This window comes from Pleurodeles waltl, chromosome 3_1, assembly GCF_031143425.1.
Source record: "Pleurodeles waltl isolate 20211129_DDA chromosome 3_1, aPleWal1.hap1.20221129, whole genome shotgun sequence".
NCBI lineage: Eukaryota > Metazoa > Chordata > Amphibia > Caudata > Salamandridae > Pleurodeles > Pleurodeles waltl.
In genome coordinates this window covers 1405809101-1405831876 of record NC_090440.1, presented here as the reverse complement: position 1 = coordinate 1405831876, position 22776 = coordinate 1405809101, and the positions used below count along the sequence as shown (strand labels likewise).

General features: G+C 42.1%; 1 protein-coding gene across 8 annotated transcripts in view; it reads left to right on the top strand.

The window, feature by feature from the left end:
* The window catches only part of CADM1 (cell adhesion molecule 1), a 572409-nt gene extending 550273 nt beyond the window's left edge, over positions 1 to 22136 (top strand). For all 8 annotated transcript variants that reach the window (XM_069224945.1, XM_069224944.1, XM_069224941.1 and 5 more), the window contains 2 exons: positions 8004 to 8132; positions 15245 to 22136. In XM_069224945.1, coding sequence (XP_069081046.1) covers positions 8004 to 8132; positions 15245 to 15363 — 248 coding nt within the window. In that variant the 3' untranslated portion in view covers positions 15364 to 22136. The remainder of the gene's footprint in view (positions 1 to 8003; positions 8133 to 15244) is intronic.
* The last annotated feature ends 640 nt before the right edge of the window (positions 22137 to 22776 follow it).

The following is a 22776-nucleotide window of genomic DNA, read 5'->3' as shown; positions in this document are numbered from 1 at the left end:
AAATTTGGTAGTCACCTTATTGTGAGTACCTTCATCTAGACTCCACATGATCAGAAATATTAAGTCCAGAGGATGACAGGTATACATTTGCCTCTGTCAAGCCCTATGATCAACAGTCCGCAGTTTAGGGAAATACATTACACACATTCTTGAGATAGGCCAAATGGCATACAACCTTAGACCGTCCATGCTCATAACACCAGTATGAGATAAACCATGTTGAAGTGGGACACCCAAACATTCTACATTATTCAATAATCTGTAATGCTCAATCTTTAATGAAGTTATCGAAATAAACATGCATGAGTTAAAGCATGTGCATTACAGCTATTTAACATGGGCAACCACATAGCTCTCCACTGGTATTTAATATTTTGTTACTGTGCACATGTGTACGTTTTGCTTACAATTTTTAAATCTGTCTTAATATGTATGTATGTATAGAAATTTGTATTCCCTAGTAAGAGGATTTAGGGCACCAGACTTCACTTGCTCGGTAACTGCTTTGCTTTTCATGTAACATAAGGGTGCCTAACAGAGTGTTTCAACAAGCTTTCATCTTTTTAGTTAGTGTGAGGTCATTTCAAGGTTCGACCTGTGATGGAAACGCTTTTTCTATCTAAGGATGTTTGGGATATGAGTATAACAAATGGGTTTTTGGATAGGACTCTACTAATGAATGTGTACATCGTAATGTTTCTGCTCACTAGGGTCACTTCCTGCTCAGGGTGACTATGGGGTCAAGCCGATGGCCTTGTGCCTCTAAATGTTAGTGCTGCAGTTACCAGAGTTGTTTCAAGTTCCCACTAATTTTCAGTGGGCCTGTGTACTTTGAGAGCCACTTGTGGCAATCTTTGAATCCTCTACTTGGTAATATATTTATTTTTATTTAATAGTTTAATTTAGTACAACTACACCACCGGATACCAGTACACTTTATATAAAGCAGTGAATGACCATAAACTACTGCAACTGCTGTTATGTAGCTTAATAAACAAGTGGATAGAAGAAATGAAAGGAGGGATAGAGGGATAGAGTCAATAGAAAATAACCCTTGTCAATAAGGGGAACTTTGTAGCGCTACTTAATTTGTGTAAATAAATAAACAATACTGGTCCCCCCAACGTTATTGGTGGTCTCAGCGAGGAATGTCTCCTATCCTGTGGTCCTGCTGTGATGTAGATAGGTGAAATGCTAATGGCAGCAAGACCATGTGCTCCTTCATCTATCCTTTTGGCCAGTTCCTGAGACCAGGCATGCATCCTTGATTATCGTAGAGAACAGTGTTTCCTTAAAGTGCCACATACTTCCCCCAACTCAGAAAAACACTAGAAAATATATTTAGCTGTTACCATTGAAGTCTTCTAACGAGAGGAGCCCTCTGACAAAAAAAAAAGGTGGTACGATTCCTCGCTTAGTGAGCGTCGTGCGTGTTCCCATTTACCGTTCTCCCACTGCAGGGAATTAAATGTCAGAAGGATTTGTAGCATCTATAATTGAATTGGTGCTGAGAAAAGCAAATCTTTTAGGGAAAAATAACATTTTTAGGATTAGCAAATAATGTGTCGGTTTGTCAGCACCGGCTGTCACCACGTCCCTCCCTACGCAGTAATAAAACTGTGGTGTTGTCGTTTATCACCAATCGGGAGCTGCTTATTCTCAGTGAGCACGAGGATGGCTGCTTGAACCAAAGCAAATGGTGCATCTTTTAAGCACTGATTGTCAAAAATGTGTATATTCAAACAAGCATTTGCAATACAACTGATCTCGCACTACGTGGAGTTAGAACTGTTAGCGTTGTAAACTCCTAACTGGGCTTTTCTTGCCACATTAAAAGAGAAAAAAAAAAAAAACGATCTCACTGTGTAAAACACAGCACGATCGTGCTGCGAAATAAAGAGAAAAAGTAGTCCAGAAACCATATTGAAAACATGGAGCCTCGTATGTTTCCAGTAGTTTACCGGTGCTCTCGAGGAGGGCTAAGCACCGGAAAAGTCCTGACTTATGCATGCCATTCACTAATGAAAACAAGCTGATTTTAAAAGGCAAGCCCACAAACCAATGAAAGTGACTGACCATGGGTATGGTTAGAATCCCCCTAAAGAGAGATTAGAAGAGGGACGGAGTGCTTTGCGCTCGCCCCTAAAAAGTGCCAGTGCCCTCATCAAGGGGCTACCCCAGCTTGCACTGCCTATTGCCAGCACTGCCAAAGACTGGAGGTACACACACTGCCTAATTTGTAAAGAAAACGTGCCCCAAACCTCTCCTCTGAAACACACGGCTGCTGCAATTAAATGTGCGAGCACGGAGTACTGAGGCAACTTAATCCTGAAGCCATCTCGGACCTCTTTAATCCAGTTACAGCCACTCCCTGCCCCTTCAGCTCACTCTTGCAGCTGTCTACCTTTGTAACTTTCATTTTAATATTCTTCCGTCTTTCCCATATGTATCTTTTGTTAGCAGTAAATGCTTGAGGCAGAAAAATAAGTGCCAGCCCTCAAAAATACGTACCGGTGCCCTGCAACTGAAACCACCGGCTCAAATTAAGCACTGCATACACAACTACTAACCATCACACTGGTACAAGTGTTACAGTTCAGACTGTCCGAGGCCCCCAAAATGTATACTGAATTAATAAACAACTATTCTACTTGTATCTAAATTACACAAACAGGTTCACCATGTGGCAGCTGTCGTAAGTGCCGGTGTTGACAGTTAAGTGCCCATGCTGAGCACTGAAAACCATTGATTCAAATTAATCACTGCATGTGTGATCTTCAATATGTGCATTTTATTCACCGTGCCTTGTTGAATCTGAGCTGTTTTTGTAACGTGCATTTTTAAGTGCAAACTAGGCTAAACAAGAAATTCTCCAGAAATTCGAATTCCTTGTTCCACGTTACGTTACGTTTAAAACAATTCGGACAGCAAACAACCAGTTGCATTTGTTTTAAAAAGGAACATGGAAGTTGGACGTTCTGAACGTGAAGGTATCATTAACAACACAAAACTTTACTGGGATCAAGTTTCTAATTGATGGGTACTGTAAGTTTTACGCAGGTGCTGTTTAAAACCTAAACGGGTGGGTGGCCATGGATGTGCCTCGTCTGTCATTTTTAGGCATCCCCATCCTTATGGAGGGTTTTTTTCTCATAAAATGTTTACATCAACATGGGGGCACACTTTCTGCGAAAACTCACAATCACGGCCACTTCTAGAAAAATCTTGGTGAACATGGCATCTGAAGCCCTCTCTTAAATAGGGCGGGCCATCCTGTGCCTTGCCTGTCGGCACCTGTGTGGTGCGGTGGGTGCTTCTGATGGCAGGCCTGTCTTCTCATAGATCAAAGCACTTACTGCCTAGTACAGCAGAGCAGACCCCGTATAAAATAAATTGTTTGAACATTATTTCACTGTTTCCCTTGATAGTAAGTCTTCTGGCTGGCATGCCATTGTTCTTTTCCAGATTAGAGTTTAGGGCTTCTATGTTAACCTTAGGCCAATGGTTCCCAACCTGTGGTCCAGGGACCCCTGGGGGTCCGAGAAGCCTCTTCAGGGGGTCCGCAACTGCTTAGAAAATGTAATAATTTTAACAGATTAGGTTCCAGCTTTGAGTAATGACTCAGTGGGAGATTCCCACAACCCAATAATTAATTGGGGGGTCCCTGGGTTCCAGTATTTATAAAGTAGGGGTCCACAGAAGTCAAAAGGTTGGGAACCACTGCCTTAGGCTACATAAGATTTTAACTCCTGACTAACCTATGTGCCCTGATGCTTATCCAAGCAATTCCAAGGGTATTCACACGACTCCCCGGGCTGTCAGATGCCCTGTAGCTTCTCTTAGAGGCCGAAACACCTTGCTTATATGCCATTGAGCTTTTCAAAGTAGTGGCATATCCTTCTACACCCCATGATTTACACTGGAATACAAGGCATGTAAGTTAGCAATCTTTAATCATTCTGTATTAACTGCCCACGTTTCTGCATCTTGCATGTCTCAAAATGGCCACCATGCCCCCAGATATTTTTTTTTAAGTCAGTAGAATGATTGACTGCACACATTAGTTAGGCGGGCCCTTGTTACTACATCCCAGCCGGGGAGGCATAGCATTCATTATCTTCAATTTTGGTAGGGGGCAGTGGAAGTGTATTGTTGTGGTATAACTTTGTATGCTTCTGTGCTCGACAGTGCCCTTGGAGTAGAGAAACCAATCACAGATGCTCTGTTTACCAGCCGACAGGCAGCGCACGCCTCGGGCACTGACTGCCAAAGAAAGATCACAATAGAGAGCACCAGTCTCAGATCCAGAGTTGGCGCTGCTTCCACCTTGCACATTGTGCACGTCCTGCTCCAGTGACCAACCTGTTTCTACAAAAACAGTCCTACTCCAACATGAAGAACCTCAATCTAGGGCTCTCCTACCCCCTGGAGCACTCCTGAGACGCGGGAGTGTAGCATGCATCTGCCACCTTCTTTTGTATTTTAATTAATGTGCAGGCTTGTTAGATGTTCTGTAAAATCTGGTGCCCTTTGTACCGTCTTCCTCTGTCACCGATCCATCCCAACAGTCCCAGGCGCTCATAATGGTGCGATATGAGTTAACGTTAATATCCATTGATTGGATTCCAGGAAGAACAGTTGGTGAGGCAGGGAAGGGTGCAATGCTGGTTTCTGCCAAAAGGTAAATAGCCCCTGTTCAAGCCATACTGCTGTGGGTACGGTTCAAAGTAGCAAAGTTTGTGTAGCTACCGATTCTACAAATATTGTCAGGTAGCTTCTAACAATCTTACTGTCACTTTCACTAAATGACAGAAATATTTACTTTAGTGCATCCTGCATGATAGGAGATCAACTCTATAAGAAGACATACTCATGGACTCTAGTGGCAAGGCTTCTGCTATAGGTTACAGACATTTCATTCAGCCACAGATGGAGATACTGAAACCAATGGTTAAAGACACAATGTGAGCCACTCCCCCAGTCTGTTTTTTTTTATCTGAATTGTAGTTGTCAGAACCTTTTCAGAGAGCCATATAGGGCAAGCAGCCATTTCTGGGCCCAACCATGGGGTAGGACGAGGCCTTTTAGTCCTGATGTCCCGGAGCTTGGCCTACTTTGGGGTCTGAGCAACTCAACAAAGTACTCTTTTAGCTCTTGACTCTCAGTGGTAGTGTGGATCGAGCAGCCCAAGGCTTCTCGGGGAGGAAGTACATGTAGGTTGACTACAAGCTCACAGCTCAGAACAAACCCAGCAATCCCAATACATGGTTGTTCATTGGGCAGGTGTTCACTTCTAGCACCATTAATTACTTTTCTGTCCCCACAGTAGTCCTGATATTATAATGACCGAAACAAGATCACAAGTCCTACCTAGTATGGAAAGACCACAGTGGCTGGGTGAGATACTCATGATTGTATCAGAATGTTTTATGCTTTGGCCTGGGCTATATGTTGAGAAAAGCTGCTTTCTCCAGCTTTGCCTTAGTCCTCGTTCTAGGCTACTTTAAATTGCCACCACTCGAAGTCAGTGATGGTACGAGATCCATCCCCACCGCTCTCTACTGTCAAATAGAAAGCTGAATGCTGGGCTTTTAGACTCCTTCTATTGTTCTGTTAAACACTGTCACTATGACATCCTTATATTCGGGGCTGGCTCTTGGGGGGTGCAACTGGTACGCATGCGCTGACCTGGGGGTGGGCGGTGGGGAGGAGGGCGATGACGTTGATGACCTCTGGGGAGGGGGCGCTGTGTTTAGCAATAATGTATAATATGAAGTACCCAAATTAAAGCAAAATTCCATGTGTGCCAGCTGTCAGGCAAGGATTAAAATGTCAAGCTAACTTTTGTGATTAATGTTCCTTTCCGAGAGATCAGAGTTTTGGTCAGTGGCTCTTTTGACTCGCCATAAAGTAGGAGGGTTAATAAGCCTGCTGCAAAGAACAGATCTGTATTTTATGTAGATAGCTGAGTGAATGAGTAAAGCCAGCCTTTGCCAGGGTGTTAAAACAAATTAAATGTATGTGAGAGAGGGGCTATGGAGAGATGGGCACTTTTGCCCGATGGTAGTGCGGGAATCTGAAGAGGTGGTCATGAGGGGGCAAAAAAAGATTGTCGCACAGGGCTTCACCAGTGCTAAAGCCAGCCCTGATTATATTTGCCTTTTACAATATGACTACGTAATGTGAAAAAAAACACCCTTGCACATCTCAGCAAATAAAATCAATATAATATGTAATACTGCAAATTGATTAAAACCGAAAGAATGATTCAGCTTTCTATCTCGGAATATTTTAATGGAGATATAATATTTAAATATGACCCCAACTAATTGGAAAGACTTACTCCACAGCTCGGTAACGCATTATGTACTCCTTTGCCTCCCCTCTCTCGTCCCACCGACCCCTTACCGCTTAATACCTGGAGAGAATTGCGAATATTGACAGAGTGCGTAAATCAGCTCCTTCTGCTGAACGCAGCGTATTGGCTTTCGGCTCACAGAGCCCCCATTACCTTTGGTTGTCATGGACCCGCACACCTGATCGATAAACTTCAGATAATGTTAGGTGGGGAGACGTCGTGGCCTGGCTCCGTCCTTCTGAGGGCGAGGTGTAAATCCTTGATGGAAATCGACTTGCGGTCGCGTTGCGTCACGACCACGCGCAGCGCCATCTTCCCCGCGCTCTGCCAGCTGCAGGGGGTGGATTTATGGCGCCCCCGCTTCTAACACTGAAAGATCTGACTGCTAAATCCGTCAGATATGACTTCACAAATCATGCAAAGTTAAAAGATTTTTTACCGTTTCCCTCGCCGCCATTGCTTAAATTGTGCGGCGCGGCCTGTAAATCTCTTTAATGGAAGTGCCGCGCTTGACACAATAATATAGAAAAAAGGACAATGGTTTAGATTCCATTTTGGAATGTTAATGTATTAATCAAGGGGGAATGGATTGTCTCCCAGCTGGGTTGCAATAAATCCTGGCCGCCATTAGCCTCCCCGCTACGGGCTTTGGTGTCACTGCGCACTTCGATTAAAATTGTTTACAGCGCTTTCAGTGCACTTTCTGATGCTGTATCCACAAGGGGTTTTCTTGCTCTGCCAATGGCAGCCCGCCTGGCCAGAAGGAAGCATAGGCCATTGTTTCTGTTCTTTTTAGTTAATTAAAACTTGTCTCAACAGCAATTACTCATCGGTAATTAATGTTTGTTTTTAAGGGATCGACTTCTGTTAATTAAGCACTGTTTTTGTCGGCCTCTAAAGTATATTTGAAGCCTCAATGTGACTGTGTTCCTTCCCCGCCATCTCAACTTCACGACCTGTGCAGATCTGATTCTCTCGGTGTGATTGGCTAGCTACTCAAACCTACACTACATTAGGTCGAAATCACTGAGTGGGGGGCATGAATGCTTGACAAGCGTTTATATGTAAAATAAGCCGTCCAGCCATATGCAATGCTCAAGATGTATAACATACTATTGACATCTACACAATCATGTGAAAAGGCAATGCTACCAGGCGTCTGATTTGCTACAGTCTCGGTGGCACCCACAAATGTATTAATGTGTTACCCATCCCATATTACGCAACCGTGCTCACCTGCCAATGATGCCAACGTGTCCATGTTTTAAATAGACTATATGTTTTCGACTTCTGGCCTTCAGCTTCTTATTGGAACAAAGTTACGCCATCTTGCTTCTGTGAAAGGATCATGTCTGGATCGGTACTGAATGTACTACAGAAGTTTCTGTCTAGAAACAACTGTTTATACAATATCTACTCTACTTAAGAGCAGGAAAAGTGATTGTGTAATTGTCATTGGTTATTGATTCACCATAAAAATACATTGATCACTTTCAAATAATTTTCTGTAACCCAGGCACCCCCTCCCTTATTTTCCTGACAGAAGGCCACTCACTCCTTGCTGTTCTCATGCCTTGGCAATGGCACGCACAGCGTTGTTGGTTTATGTCAAGTCTTCTCACTTTAACCTTTTCACTTCCGGCAGATTCCCAGGCAGCAGAGGAGGTGCCCATGACCGTGGACCATGCGGTCATCGGAGGTGTGGTGGCCGTTGTGGTGTTTGCAATGCTGTGTCTGCTCATCATTTTGGGGCGCTACTTTGCAAGACATAAAGGTGAGGCCTAGTTTTCATTTACTTGGAACAATATTTTTTGGCTAAGTTTATTGTACGCGGTTATCATCTAGTGCCATCAGGAGTTACTTAGGTTGATGGACACGAAGTGCTGCGTCCTGTGGAGAAGTTTACCTAAGAAAGCAACTGAAGTGAATATTGCTCAAGCTGGTAGGAGGATTTATCCATAATCAGAACATTGGAATATTGGGAGCTCCATTGAAGACACTGGAGTGCTCTTGGGTTCTAATGGCTAGAATTCCAGTGTTTGTCTCACAGCAACAGCTGTGAACAAAGGCCTCATGGAGCCCTGGGGGATTCCAATTCCCTAGGTTTTGTGGCCTTTGTTTTCTTTACTAGAAAATTCTGCCTTCTAGGTGCGGAATGTTTTAATAGCCTTATAGTGTGCTGTAGTTTGGCTAAACCAGCCATCAATCCCTCGCTGAACACTGGAGCGGGCCTTTAATGTCCGGAACGGCCCGCTATGGTGAGCTATAAGTCTATAATAATACCCCCTCTAACATTAAATTAGTAAAGAAAAAAATCAAAAATAAAAAGGAAAATGGGGCAAGATCACAAGAAAAAGGGGCAAATTATTTTAAGTTGATTTAGAGTAACTAAGTCTTAAAGACTTTTTTGACAAATGAAAAGCATCTTAAAAGTATATGTTGATCTCATTCTTAATATTAGACCCATTATTGGATCGAGTTAGCAAAAGAAGGCAGTTTGGAGAGTAATTCAAAACGAAAATCCTTTGTTTCGAGGATTATTTTAATCAACTCTGAGTTAGTTTCTTACACTTAAATACCTTTCTACCTCACCTTCCACTGCAACCTGCCAGTGTTGCATAAAAGTAGATTACAAGGTGCTCATTTTGATGGTTTGAATCGAGCATGTTTTTCTACTAGGTGGACACAGTCACTGACCCATGACTACCCTTCCCAAAGAAGGGTACCTGGCTTATATGGAATTCTGCTACAGGATCCGCTGACATAAAAATAGTGCCCTGTTCACCAGAGGGTACACCACTTGTAATGCATCAGGGGTTCTGCCCTATGTAGGGTGGTTATCCAATACATATTTTCTCTGCCTGAGTGTGATGCTCCTCGTGTGGCAAACCTGGGTCAGGAAAAAAAAGCACCCTGCCCAGGGATAAATCTTGGGTGCAAGACCTTTGTTTCTCCTTTTGAGAAATAACACACACTTTGAAGGTTTGTCTCTGAAAACCAAAAAAGTAAATAATCCCAGGAAGACCAAAAATATCGTACCATATACGGCATTTATGTTTGTCAAAATGTGTCCGACAAAGCACTGTACTCACTTTGGACAAAGAGCTCACCACCAGGCAACGGGAATATCTCATAGCGGGGGTGGGGTTGTTCTTCGACCTGATCGGTGGAGGCCTTACTTGGTGGTGGGCTGTCTCTCAGGGTCAAAGTGATCCAGCAAGATTGGGGAGGATACGTAAGGCAGTGACATTTCTCTGATGTTTGTGTTTAGTTTGCTTTTCCTGCATTCCCTTGTCTTGGATTTTTTGACTGAATGTATGTGAGCGGCACATCAGGAACTGTTTTCTTACGTTCTAGTGCGAAATTGATGGGAACATGGCATGAAAGGACACAAATAAGGAATACATCTTAAAGAATATGAGCGCTGTTTGGGTGGTTTCAGAGAAGGGGATTAAGGTGCATATTTGGGATTTTAGTTTACTGACTGGATCCTCCTGATGGGCAGCGGTCTCTTATCACTAAAGGCAGCCAGATAGTCTCTGGTGGTCAAAGAAAACCACTTTGACCCAGATAAGCTCGCAGACTACAGCCACGTCATCCATCTCCCAATCATGGAAAGTGTTTTTTTAATTAAATTTTTTATTTATTTATTTATTAAATATTTGGGTGTTCACCTTAACCAGATTGACAATCTGCAAGTGCTTCAGAAACGCAGATCATGGGGACTGCTGTCAGCAGACATCGGCTCACTAAGACAAATGCCTTGAATTATAAAGCACTTCACTCTGCTCCTGCCTGGATAGCACCCAAGCAGTGCTAGGCACCCAAAGGGCAATCCAGTATCTTTTAATTGTATCTTCAGTGGCTGTTTCATAAGCTAAGTGTCACTCCTGATTGGGCATGTTGTGTAATACTCACGAGTTAGATACGAAAAAGGCTTTCTTGAATAGAGTTTTTAGTTAAACCAGAGCCTCAAGTCTAAGCAGATATCCAGGAGACCACCAATTCAATATGTGAGGTCCCAAGGGAAACCTCCCCTGAAAGCCAGAAAAATTATGGAGATCGGGAACAGGGTGTTTGATGAATTGGGCATGACGACTCCTTGCTCCACCCAAGCCGATGGTTGCATTGTGAAAGCATGCCATTGTGTTAATATAACTGAAAGCAGATTATCTAGGTCTGTGCATAACCACTCCAACAATGTGCTTGAGCTTATTCCGTCTCCCGGGGTAAGCAGTGACACCCTTAGACTAAAGTGAAGCTGGGAGAAAACCAGGCAAGGACAGCCAGCATGGGCACTGCATCAACCCATGAACAACAAAAGTACCGCAAGACGTGCTGCACCAGGGCTATAAATCACAATTAATCTCTATGAAAGATTACCTGGAAACATTGCTGTTGCAAAGAAAAAATTGGGTCATGCAGTGCAACGCGACAAAGCATGTGCCCGCTTCACCTGTACGCCAGCATTGCTGCGACATATGAGAACAACTACTTGTGTTCTCTTTTTGAGTCCTTGTCTTTTAGGGCTTCTATTTATGAAACAGACGCTGTGCAGTGTCTTTGCAGGTTGCAGTTCAGGTGCCTTAACCTGCATGTATTCCCATTAGATGGCGTCTGTTTTCCTCCAAGGAACACCCTCTAAATCAGTGGTCTTCAAACTTTTTAATGTCGCGCCCCCCAGTTGAAAAATAAAAATCATTGGGCCCCCCCTCAGAATTTTTCACAATTATTTTTTAAAGATGGCAATGTTTAAATAGGTCTAAACCTATTTAAACATTGCAGTTATGTACTGTTACCTTCTTAAAACTGCAATAACATGCTTCTGCTTAAAACAAAGGCATGTTATCTGTATAATATTTCTTTTGGCCAGAGTTTGGCGCCCCCCCTGGGATCACTTGAGGCCCCCCAAGGGGGGCCCGCCCCCCAGTTTGAAGACCTCTGCTCTAAATCAATGAGTGTTATTTTTCTCACAGTCAATGAAACATTCAGTCCACTGCTGTTATAACATTGATTTATGGACTGTTTTTTGGGCTAGTCACCCCCTTGGTTTATATGACCATAGCACGTGAACAAGATGGGACACATTGATTTGATATATTGGGAGTGTGTGGGAATTTTCTGCACACCGTAGGACTATAGAGTCTGACTTCATCAACGTTGCACCATACCATCCAGTTGTGCCAGGAGCCGTCCTTTATTTATTTTCTCACGTGTAGCTGCCGGTGGAGGCAGGCATGCTGCCCGCATGGTAGCCATTGTTCCTCCAGTGGGTGAAAAGCTCCAGTGGTGTTGATGCCTTTGATTAGTGAAGGAACTCGGGGTTGATACATCAAAATGGTCCAAGCATAAGAGCATTCTTCTGTGTCGGTAGATGACAGTCTCGTCATCGGTAAGAAGTTGGTGACTGGAGAAAGGAGAGAATAGAATAAAACCACAGTAAGTCCGTAGAGAAAGCAAGTGAAAGCTGTTTCACTTAACCCGAGGAACTCATTACTACTCTGAGTGTACAGTCCTAAAGCACTGGAAGGTAGCTAAAGAAGAAGCAAGAACTGGTCTGAAGATGGTGAGTCACCAGTCGCGTAGCGAGCTAGCTGCATGGTCCCATGGCTGCAGATGTGAGCATCTCACACCTGTGTTCTGAACCCTTGGTGTGTGTGGCCAAGGTATGCTGGTGTTCCAAGAGTTAATTAGCACAGTCCACACACGAGTATAAGGGCTGCAATGGTACCTGGCTTTGGAACAGAGAGGAGGAATATGTAGAGTTCTGATAGTTCATGCAATGCCGGTGGTAGTAGGCATACTTGTAACAGCAGTACTACTCTTATATAAGCAAGAGAGTCTGTAGTAGCGGTACAGGTAGTAGTGTGATAACAGTAGTACGAAAAGTATTAACAGTTGAGAACCAGTAACTGAAGGAGTATTTGGTGAGGTGCTCCTAGAGAAAGATGATGTAATACTAGGTGTAGTAGTAGCCGTAATAAGATTTTTATTAATATCAGTAGTTTATTACTACTAGTAATACTAGTATCAGTAGTATTACTAATAGTATTGATAATCCTTGTCTTGATTACAGTATGCATCACACTGCTAGTGATAGTAGTACTAAAGGCAAGTATTGATCACTGGTAAAATAACCCATTCCCTTTGTATTTATTTATCCCACTTTCTCCTCTATATCGAATTAAATACTGTTAGTTCCTTGTTTCTTTTAAAAGATTAGATGAATGCACTTTTTTAGTTCAAAATGAAGTAGGAAAAACTGACTCTCCTGCACTCATTCCAATTAGCACCATTGCTCACCTTCACGGTATTAAAAATACATCCAAGCTGTAGTACACAGAGGGGCTAGACACAGTAAAGGAAACACAGGAACATAAATAATGAATGAGCAAAAAACGACATCAGAACATCTTATCACCAGTGGTGGCTGCTGTCAGTCTAAAGTGGTGGGGCAGGGGGTGGTGTTACGGGAATAATAGAAAAAAAAATGACATGCTCCTCTCAATCCCGCTGCTGGCAGCCTCCGTTGCTCCTCTCTTCTGGAAAGTCAGTGGGGCACTGGCTCCCAAACCAGATGCTGCTCTCATACTATACCAAGCATGAGAGCAGTATCTGGATTGGCCCGAGCGGGCTGGTCTGATGCTCGCCCAGGCACAAGGGAGCCTGCGCCATTATTCCACTTGGCTGTGTAACACAGCTGGGTTGAAGAAATGTAAGTGCACATGTCGGTTTGGCAGGCCTAAAATGGCCGGCCAAACCGACATCCACACTTTACAGTGCCCACACTCCTCCTCTCTGCCATGGCCCAGCCCGCCCCGCCCCGCCCTAGATTCATGTGGCTCAGTCGGAATGAAAAATAAAATGATAATAACATATTTTATTATCATTTTATTTTTCATTTGCTGGTGCTGAGTGGGGTGGTGACGCTCCTCCGCTATTACAGAGGTGCTGCCCCTGCATATGACTCGCACTACTTTGCACAGCACCAAAAGAGGAGCTAAGCAAAGACTTATCTGTTGTCTTTGTCAGTGCTGTATGATCTAGGCCAGCATTTCACCCAACCTCTTCCACCGCTCACCACCTATAAAACGATAGTGAGTTAACAACTACTATTGACCCCTCTCACGCTATGCTTTCACAGCCGTCCACAACTTCGGTGCCTCACTCCTGATGGGCAGCGGTCTCTTATCACTAAAGGCAGCCAGATAGTCTCTGGTGGTCAAAGAAAACCACTTTGACCCAGATAAGCTCGCAGACTACAGCCACGTCATCCATCTCCCAATCATGGAAAGTGGTTTTTTTATTGAATTTTTTATTTATTTATTTATTAAATATTTGGGTGTTCACCTTAACCAGATTCACAATCTGCAAGTGCTTCAGAAACGCAGATCATGGGGACTGCTGTCAGCAGACATCGGCTCACTAAGACAAATGCCTTGAATTATAAAGCACTTCACTCTGCTCCTGCCTGGATAGCACCCAAGCAGTGCTAGGCACCCAAAGGGCAATCCAGTATCTTTTAATTCAATGGCTGTGTACTCACTTTACTACTTTAGGCTCCCATTTTGCTCGATCCGTAGACTATATACTGTATGAGTCATAAGAGCGGACAATGGAGCAGAATGGGCGTGCACAAACACCAGGTAAGTAAATCGACAGTTACCAGGCTGCTAGCAAAAAAATGCATTGCTCACCCAGTCGTCTCACAGAAGGTCTGTTTCAACATAGTGAACTCCTCTTAAAGGTCTCCCAAGCTGACAGGCATCAGTGATTTTCTTTAGGTTGACTAGTCAGGTCTGTTGGTGGACTTGGGCACTCAAAAACTCTGATTACAGGTAAAGCAATCCGTTGCACTTTGGACTAGGTCTGCACTGTACACAATCCACAAGAAATAAACTTTGCAGAAACTCTGAATGTGTGTTAAGAATCCAGAGTGGAGGTCATTAAAGCAAAGAGGGTGACTTTAAGAAGCCTACTTCAAGACTTTGGTAAGATGACGAATTTACTGATTCGGAAAAAGGATAATTCATTGTTCTGTCCAGAGGAATCATGGAAACACAAGTAGGAACAGAAGATGGGTTGGCTAGGGAAAAAGCAACATATTGGTAAAGGCAAAGCACCTTAACATTTTATGGACAGCTCCACCAAAGAGAAACTTCACAACAGTGCCTTTAAAAGACCAGTGCTGTATCCCCGCCAATAGCTAGGAAGCAGCTCCTAGATATAACCATTTTATGAATGAAGAACGGTGCTATGTGGCCTAGATATTGGTATTTAAAAGCTATGTTAGTGAAAGACCTAATTAAAAGAGTAATAGGAGTTTCATATTAATGTAACCACCTACCCAGATAAAGAGGAGAAGAATAAAGATGGATGCAGGATGTATATTAACACGTCTGTGCGTGAGCAGGAGTTTGGGTGTACTTAACAAAAGCGGGTTATTTGCTGCGTTTAGCAATAGCAGGTAAATTGATTGGCAAGGGTGCTCGCACACAAGCGAATGAACTGGCTTAAGCATTGGTGATTTGAAATTAAAGCACATGCATTGTTACAATTGACAAGATCAGGTATTTGATTGGAATGAACAAGAGTTGGTGGTTGATTGAATTGGGCTAGAGCTCATGATTGGGTAAACTGAACCAGGACTTGTGGTTGGATGAACGGTACAAACGAAAAAGAACTGTGCTCATGGAATTTATGTCACTGGAAAGGGTCGCCTTTCCCAGTTGAGTACAGGACCTGTTGATGTGTCTGGGCGCACACGGTTCGGTTTCATTGGGTTTGAAGTTTCACAGTCCTTTGAATAATTGCTGAAAATGTCAACTTGTGTCGATACCTGCGTTCTCCTTGCACAGTGTGCTGACTTATCACGCTTCTTTACAGGGACTTATTTCACTCATGAAGCCAAAGGTGCAGATGACGCAGCAGACGCGGATACGGCCATTATCAATGCAGAGGGCGGACAGAACAACTCAGAAGAGAAGAAGGAATACTTCATCTAATTCTGCCTTGCTTTCCTGTCTTTGGATGAGGCGTTCGAGCGCGGGCAGCTACTGGCCCCAGTGTTAGAGGCTAAACAGACAGTTATCTTGGAGCTTGCGAGCATCTTCTTGTTTTTTTCTTTTTAATGAATGGTTAGAGAGAGGCCTGAGATCAGGTGGTCTGGTATTTGTGTATAAAAAAAGAAAACGAAAAAAACCCTGGTAAAGTGCACTCTGCTGTGACACCTCGATTTATTTTTCAATTTGTAACTTTGTTTTCAGAGACAAATGTTATTTTTTTCCCCCAAGTCAAACTTGGGTTTTAGTTCAGTAAGTCATTTGCAGAAAATTCTGTGCCTTGTTTAATTTTCCACCACCCTCCCCGCCTTTCGGTATTTTTTTTTTTTATTGGATGCTGGGGTTTGTATACTATTTTCTTCAACTCTGTTGTCTCCAAATCCACACATTAACAACGTAGAACCAGCATAGCTTAGTTTGTGTCATTTTTCAAAATCTCAGCACATCGCTAGTCGCTCTTCAAAGTTGCCAAAGGCTAAAAAGGAACAAACTGCCCAGCTTCCTGTTTTGGAGATGCCTCTGGCACAGAGACTAAAATCAAGAAAGTAGATTGTTATTTTGAGCATGTCAATGTTCTGATGGTGAGTTATTTTTGCGCAGAGCGGTGTCAATATGGCAAGAATAGCATGCCACCCTTTGTGTCTACAGACCTCACCTGTAAGGCTCTCAAGCTTTGTGCGTTTTCGCCCACTTTCTGCATCTATGTGGGATTCTTTTAAAGAAACACATTGAAGGTACACACAAGTTCTAGACTGGGTAACGTTTGGGAGCATTTGGGAAAGGTCCACAAGTTACTCGTTTGCAGCTATGAGTATCGAGTGTTCCAATATGCTCTACCAGGCGTTGTATAAAGGTGCATCAATTAAGGGACACTTAATTGTCAATCCCTCTACATACCTGGCAGCAAGCAAATGCACATTCAAGTACATAGGATTACAGATGAGTTCCAAAAGAAACATAAATTGCCAGAGGAGGTTGGGGATTCCTTCTGAATAACCCAGCCAACAATTTTATTGCTGGCTGGTCACTACGTTAGGGGGCAGAAAAGGATAGAATGAAGGAGACCCGGTGCTGTAAGCTTAAATCAGTGTGTTTATTTTTGAATGCTTGTATATTTTTCGTATGTTCGTAGGGGTACGGAGACCTTGCAGCAGTCTGCACAAGTGTACTGCCACTGTTTGAAAATTTGAGAATTGTAATGTTTTTTTTATTTTGCTGCTTGAGTAAGAAGTATATAGACTAGGTGCCACTGAACCCCCATTACCTGTTCTCACTTGGTCTCCCCTTTGACCCACACTAAGGTGTACAGTACCTTGGTCATTGTAGAAACAAGTTTGCTTTTAGTGTTGGCAGAGGTTCCACCCTAGAGTTGAAATTTTTAACGGTATGCAGGGTTGTAGGTTTGGGGACACAGTTGCATTGCCACATCCTTGAAACAGGACTCAGTCAGTTTCCTTTGCCTTATCCCCCACTTCTCACCAATGTTAGCTTTTGTCCATTTCCCCCTACGTTTGTTTCATTGTGCAGAGGTATTCAGTAAGCCTCCAGGAATACTGAAATATAAATATTGGTGGAAGATACTGGGTAAATCCAGCAATGTAGTTTACAGGAATCTGAATCTTGGTGGCCATTGTTTTCATGGGTGATGCCCCTCTCCACCCCCACCTCCCCTCTCCCCCACCTCCCCCTCCCCCCATCAACCATCTCCCTTTTGTATGTGGTGCTTGGTGGACGGAGTAATTTAGATGTATATGATATTAGCTACTTACCTAAGCCTCTGTGCATCTCATAAGTGTTTGTTTGTGACTGACCCCCCAGAGATGTAAATTGACAAGTAAGTGGCACACAATGTCACTGTGCCTGCAAATTAAGTAACTTCAGGGGGTTAATATGAAAGCAGTTGGCTACAGATTGGTGCCATTAGCTTCAGTGGGAATAAGGGTGCAAAGTAACTGCCTGTCACGATTGTCCACGAATTGACCAAAGTGTGCCTGCTCTATTAGATTGGCTCTACACACTCCGATTTCCCATATCCTTGAATTGAGAGCAGGAATTCCGTGCACGTCTAAGTTTATCACTGAACAACTCTCTGACCACTCAACAGGAATTTCCTTTGTCTTTTGTTAAAGACGCTTAGAGTATTCACAAGCCTACTATTATATATAGAGATACTTTGAACCCCTAAAGTTTAGTTTGAGTCTTATCCTGGGGTGGAATAGGATTCCAAATTATATAACTGTAGAAAAGAAAGATTAGCAGTTTGGATTTAGAAGCTGATATTTTTGTTAAAAAAAAAGAGTAATTGTGAAAAATAAGAAAAAACGGTCTGCAGAAAAAAACATTTCTGGTTATAATGAACCTTTTGGGCAGAAAAATGGCAATTAAATGGAACTGTATTGACCAAGAGAACATGCTACATTTCGACACTCGTGTTTTATTGAAGGTGGAACAAATTCTTGTCATGTTATGTCATTTGCAATTTTAAAGGTACGTTTCTACTACTGTAAAATTGTGTGCACATCCTGTATTGGTTTTATTTAAAAGAGCATAATGATGGAGTTTAAACTCTGTTTTCTTTTTTAATAAAGAACATTTGTTTTTATTTATCAAACCTAATTTGGGACATCCAGAACAAATGCGGGATGTTTAATCTTGTAGGCAACAAAAGAGTTGTTCAAACTGATAATTCATGCTTCTTTTTAGATTTAATTTACAATGAAAGGCAAAACATCGATTTTAATAAGGCTGCAAACATGCTTGCTCATTTTACACTTTAACCTGAGAAAACCTGGAGTATCTGTTTAAATTATAGACACACAATTCCTTGATTCTGGACTTATTCGGTGAAGATAGTTGTGTTTTACTTCAAAATAATGGTGAAACTGTGTTTTCGAGATGTTATCAAGAAATCGGAGATGTCAAGAGGTCCACAGATCAAATTTTGCAATGGGCCACGGGGGCAACAATGCTTTCGAGCTCTCGATTTTAGTAATATTAAAATTGTATTGCATAAAACCATATAATCTCAATACTGAAGACAATTGTTTGACATATTGACCAGGAAGGACCATGATCTCAGTATAGGACACTGGATCTTATTACCGTGAAAGCATATTGGTGTGCTTTTATTGATAAGATCAAGCATAATAATACTATCCCTTAAGTACTTACTAGAGGATAAACAACTCTAACTGACTCTAAGAAATGTCAAGAGTTCTATTCATATAAGCTTGTCCAACCAGACTGAATTGTGGACCTGGCATTGTCTGCAGTTAGGATCCCTCCAGCACTGGGCATTGCATGGCAGCTTCTCAGACACATTTCTTAGTTTGTAAAATATCACCAGAATGTCAATGTGAAAAGAGAAGTGATTGTCCTATCTACTCCTTAGGCCACATCATGAATATATAATATACAGGTATATTTCTCCATTTTTTTTTTTTTAATCCGATAGAAAGTTGTGTGATAGCGGGACATAGTAAGGCTAAACACATGGGTTGTTCATACCAAGTAGCCCCATGCCTTCAAGAGTATTTCCATTCTGGTATTGAAGGTGTTTCCTGACAGCTGTCAACATGCACTAAAATGGGGATGATTGCGGTTTGAAGGTGCATGCTATTTTACAGCAGACTGAAACTACACAGTATTCACTTGATCATAGGAGGGATCTAGGACTTCCTTGTGTGGTTGGCAATGGCGATGCCACCAATTCTAGAAAAGTAGCATCACAGGTTATTTTAGTAGTAATCTCAGATCTTGTAAAACGGGGCAGCTAATCTCCGATTGCCCTTCAATCTGATGGTGATGCCTACATTGGTGGCTAAATAAGGGTAAGCGGTACTGCATGAAATGGTTTCTCTTTGATTAGTTACTAGACGAGTGAGTTTGTTGCTGAATACTTTCATAAAGTACATCTAATGGCAAGTGTACATTTCTGATGAATCTTTCAACCTTCATGTCCCATCTGGAATTGAAGTGCTGAGCACAATGTGGAAACACTATATGTAAGGATGGCTGGTGATTGGAAAAAAATCCATAACTCGTAACATTTACGTTAAACAGCCTGCCAAGGACAGTAAGAGTTGGACAGCTACTCTGTCCCATACATTGAAGGCCTTTCAGAATTGACACTTCATGTTTCCCTGATTGCGTAAAGATAGTTTTGCAGTCTGTTGCGTAGAGCGCATGTTGTAACTTTAGACTATTTAACCAAGCATGCTTTCCACTTGCAAAGTCGGAGCTAGTACAGATAACCTCTTCCATCAAGAGATGAACCACAGAGCAGAGTAATATTTCAGTCCTTTACATGCATGTGTTTTGCAAAGGAATCTTTGTATTAAAAAAAAGTGTCCGTCAGCTTAATCTTTCTAGTTCCTCTTGCTGTGCACACTCCTGAAACAGGAGCTGCTCCCCCTTGGGCTGCAGGACTTGCCTACGGGAGGATCTTTATTAATATCAAATCTGTATATTTTATACAACTATTTTAATTCGTTAGACACCGATTGAGTGAAGAGTCAAAGGGAGATCAGCATTGATACAGCAAGCAACGACTGGCAGTGTGGCGGCAGTGCTGTAAGTGGACAAAAGGCCATTTTTTCATGTTGACAGAGTATTGGGAGCTTCTATGCTCTGGTACTAGAGACAGACCCTTTTTTAATTTATTGGTGCAGTTTCACTCTCGGAGACCTTGCTAAAAAGCAAGAGATCTGTTGTTGGCAGATGTAGATCTGTCCTCAGTATCATTTTACAAATCCAAAGTAAGCCTGTATTCACCAGAAAATACTCCTGTTTTGTGGATGGGTTCTATATTTGTGATCATAAAGTAAATTTCCTGGATGAAGTTTTTCTCTTTTTTTTTCCCTAACTTGTTTTTTAAAGTACACTGGTCAGTAAATGCATGCCAGTTTCCGAACATGAATGTAAAAGCGGCCTCTGCTTGGGTCTTTTGCCACCTAGCAAAAATATGTCCTCATTTTTTAGTGCTTTGGGGTTCCCTTACAGGGATGTTTTTGTACCCTGATATTATAATGTACCCTGTCTTTTCCTGTTTTGGTATCACTGCTCCTCTTGTTTGATCTCTATGGATTCATTTGTAATGGCTCACAATAGACTGGTTTTATATATTGGGTTTTTCATGTGACACGCTCCAGAAAGAAGAAACCAGCACCACTCTTTGTTTGTCTCAAGAGTCCTGAATAGGTATGATCTGTTATTTTATTTAGCATCTGATATTCAAATGGTGTGTCCCACTAGATTAGCTATTGTATGCCTCTCCTTACATAAGGAACTTCCAGAATCCGGATGAACTTCTTGTGACTTTGTCTGCAATTGAAGCCTTAAGTTCCCTGTGCCGTCAATACCGCATTCTGCAATTTGTGGTGTTTAAAATAATTTGGTTAATGGCAGAGCTCAATATTTTATAGTTTAATTTTCTTTAACTCGTCACTTTTTCTGTCCCTTTTCTGTGTTCTGTTTTGGAAAAGTGCACCATAGATCAGTGTGACTGATGTAAACGTATTCTCACCATGTTGGAAATGTCTCAGGTTCCTGTGCTTTCATCGGTGTCTTGCCTCTCTGGTAGAATGCAGAAGTTTAGGCCCCACTTATTGGAAAATGAAAAGTACTAACAAAAAAAGTGCAAAATTTAGTTTTTAAAATCTATTTTTGTCGTTTATGTATGTTTCTTAAAATATACAGTGCACTGTTGAAATGTATTGAGTATTATTTTGTAAAAAATTCGTTTATTTTACTTTTATAGTTTATTTTTCACAGGTGAAGAAAGAACAAATTTGTTTAGGAAACAGTAAATGTAGGTGGTGCTGAAGGCAGTGATCATCTTTATTAAACAGGCCACAAGAACATCCTATGGATAGAGATGCTCAGCTCTTGTGTAGGGTTGGAATTTGGTGAGGGCGGAAGTTAAACAGGAAGTATTCTCAGATTTCTTTGGAACATTTCCTTGGAAATTCTTTTTTAGAGTAGATGAGTGAGGAAGTGAATGATAGCTATATCAGGAATACTTTGAGGCACATAAAGAAACACCTGTGCATTGTCAGGGCAACCCTGTTGTAAACTGGATCTAACTGAGATTTTCCTTCAGACTGCTCCGTCATGAGATAGCTGTGTCCCTTAAGCTGGGTATCTCCCAAACCATTCAAGTGACTCCTCCAGGCAAAATGGAAACGTTTGACTTACTAACATCTAGTTGGCACCGAGGGGAGTTTGGTGTGTCTAAACGCCAATACAGCTAGGAAGAAAATTAAAACTCAGGAAAGTGATCCTCATCCTTTGACCACGCTTCTTCTCAGAAATTGTCTCACGTTTCCTTATGGTAGCTCTTTAATCCACACCTGCAAACCACGACCTGGCCACTCATGTCTGTTGCAAGCCCTCTTGTGTCAGCGAGAAGGTAGAGTACTCTGCCCTTCAAACAAGGAGGTCCCGGCTCAGTTGAATTAAGTCTTTTATAACATTTTCTAAAATTCAAGCACTGGGAAGCCACACCAAATGAACTTGTTCTTTTGTCATACTAGCAGAAATGTTATTTCATTTCCCTTTCGGCTGGTTCTGTTTAAGGTGTACATGGACAACGTTACAGTGTACAATTTACATACCCATGTGTTCCCATTCACATTTTGTATTGGTTCATGTATACCATTTTTACAAAAAGAAGTACTATTAAAAATGTCTTCTTAATAAAAAAAATGTTAATGTCATTTTGGTGTCATGCTTTTATTATTTGAGTTTACTCTTTGCAATCTTTTCAAATGATCCCACTGAGAAGGGTCTACGGTTGATGTTGTTCACTGTTGGGCCTGGAGGCAGCGTGAGAGGAGAATTTTTTGAGAGAAGTGCAGTTTCTTTCCCAGGTACATCATCAGAAAGCACATCATCGCTCTTTAATTGATGTGGTAATTTCACTAAAGGAGGCATAGGCTCTAACAGACATCTCTAACAGACATCAGTCGGAATAGAGAAAATATTTTTTCTAGCCAGTCCAAGGGCAAATCTTGTTTTTTGAGGGATCTGCATCTGTGAATAGAGTAATAACTCAGAACACTGGGTGTTATCATCCAATTAAATGTAAGCCCTGCAAGTTTTTTCATAATTGCATACATTCAGGCAGGATCATTGCAAGGAAGGCAGCTTTCCAAGCTCCCGCCACCCTGCAGCGACCTCTATAGATTTTTAAACAAATGCAAGCCTCCTGTCTTAGAAATGGGGCCGCTTACGTGGCCATACCACTAAATAATGTAAAAGTCCCTTTTTATATTTGCCTGGAGTACACTTTCTTAATGCATACAAACGTGCATATGACACCTGGCAGATAGAAAATACTTACCCAGAGATCCTCGA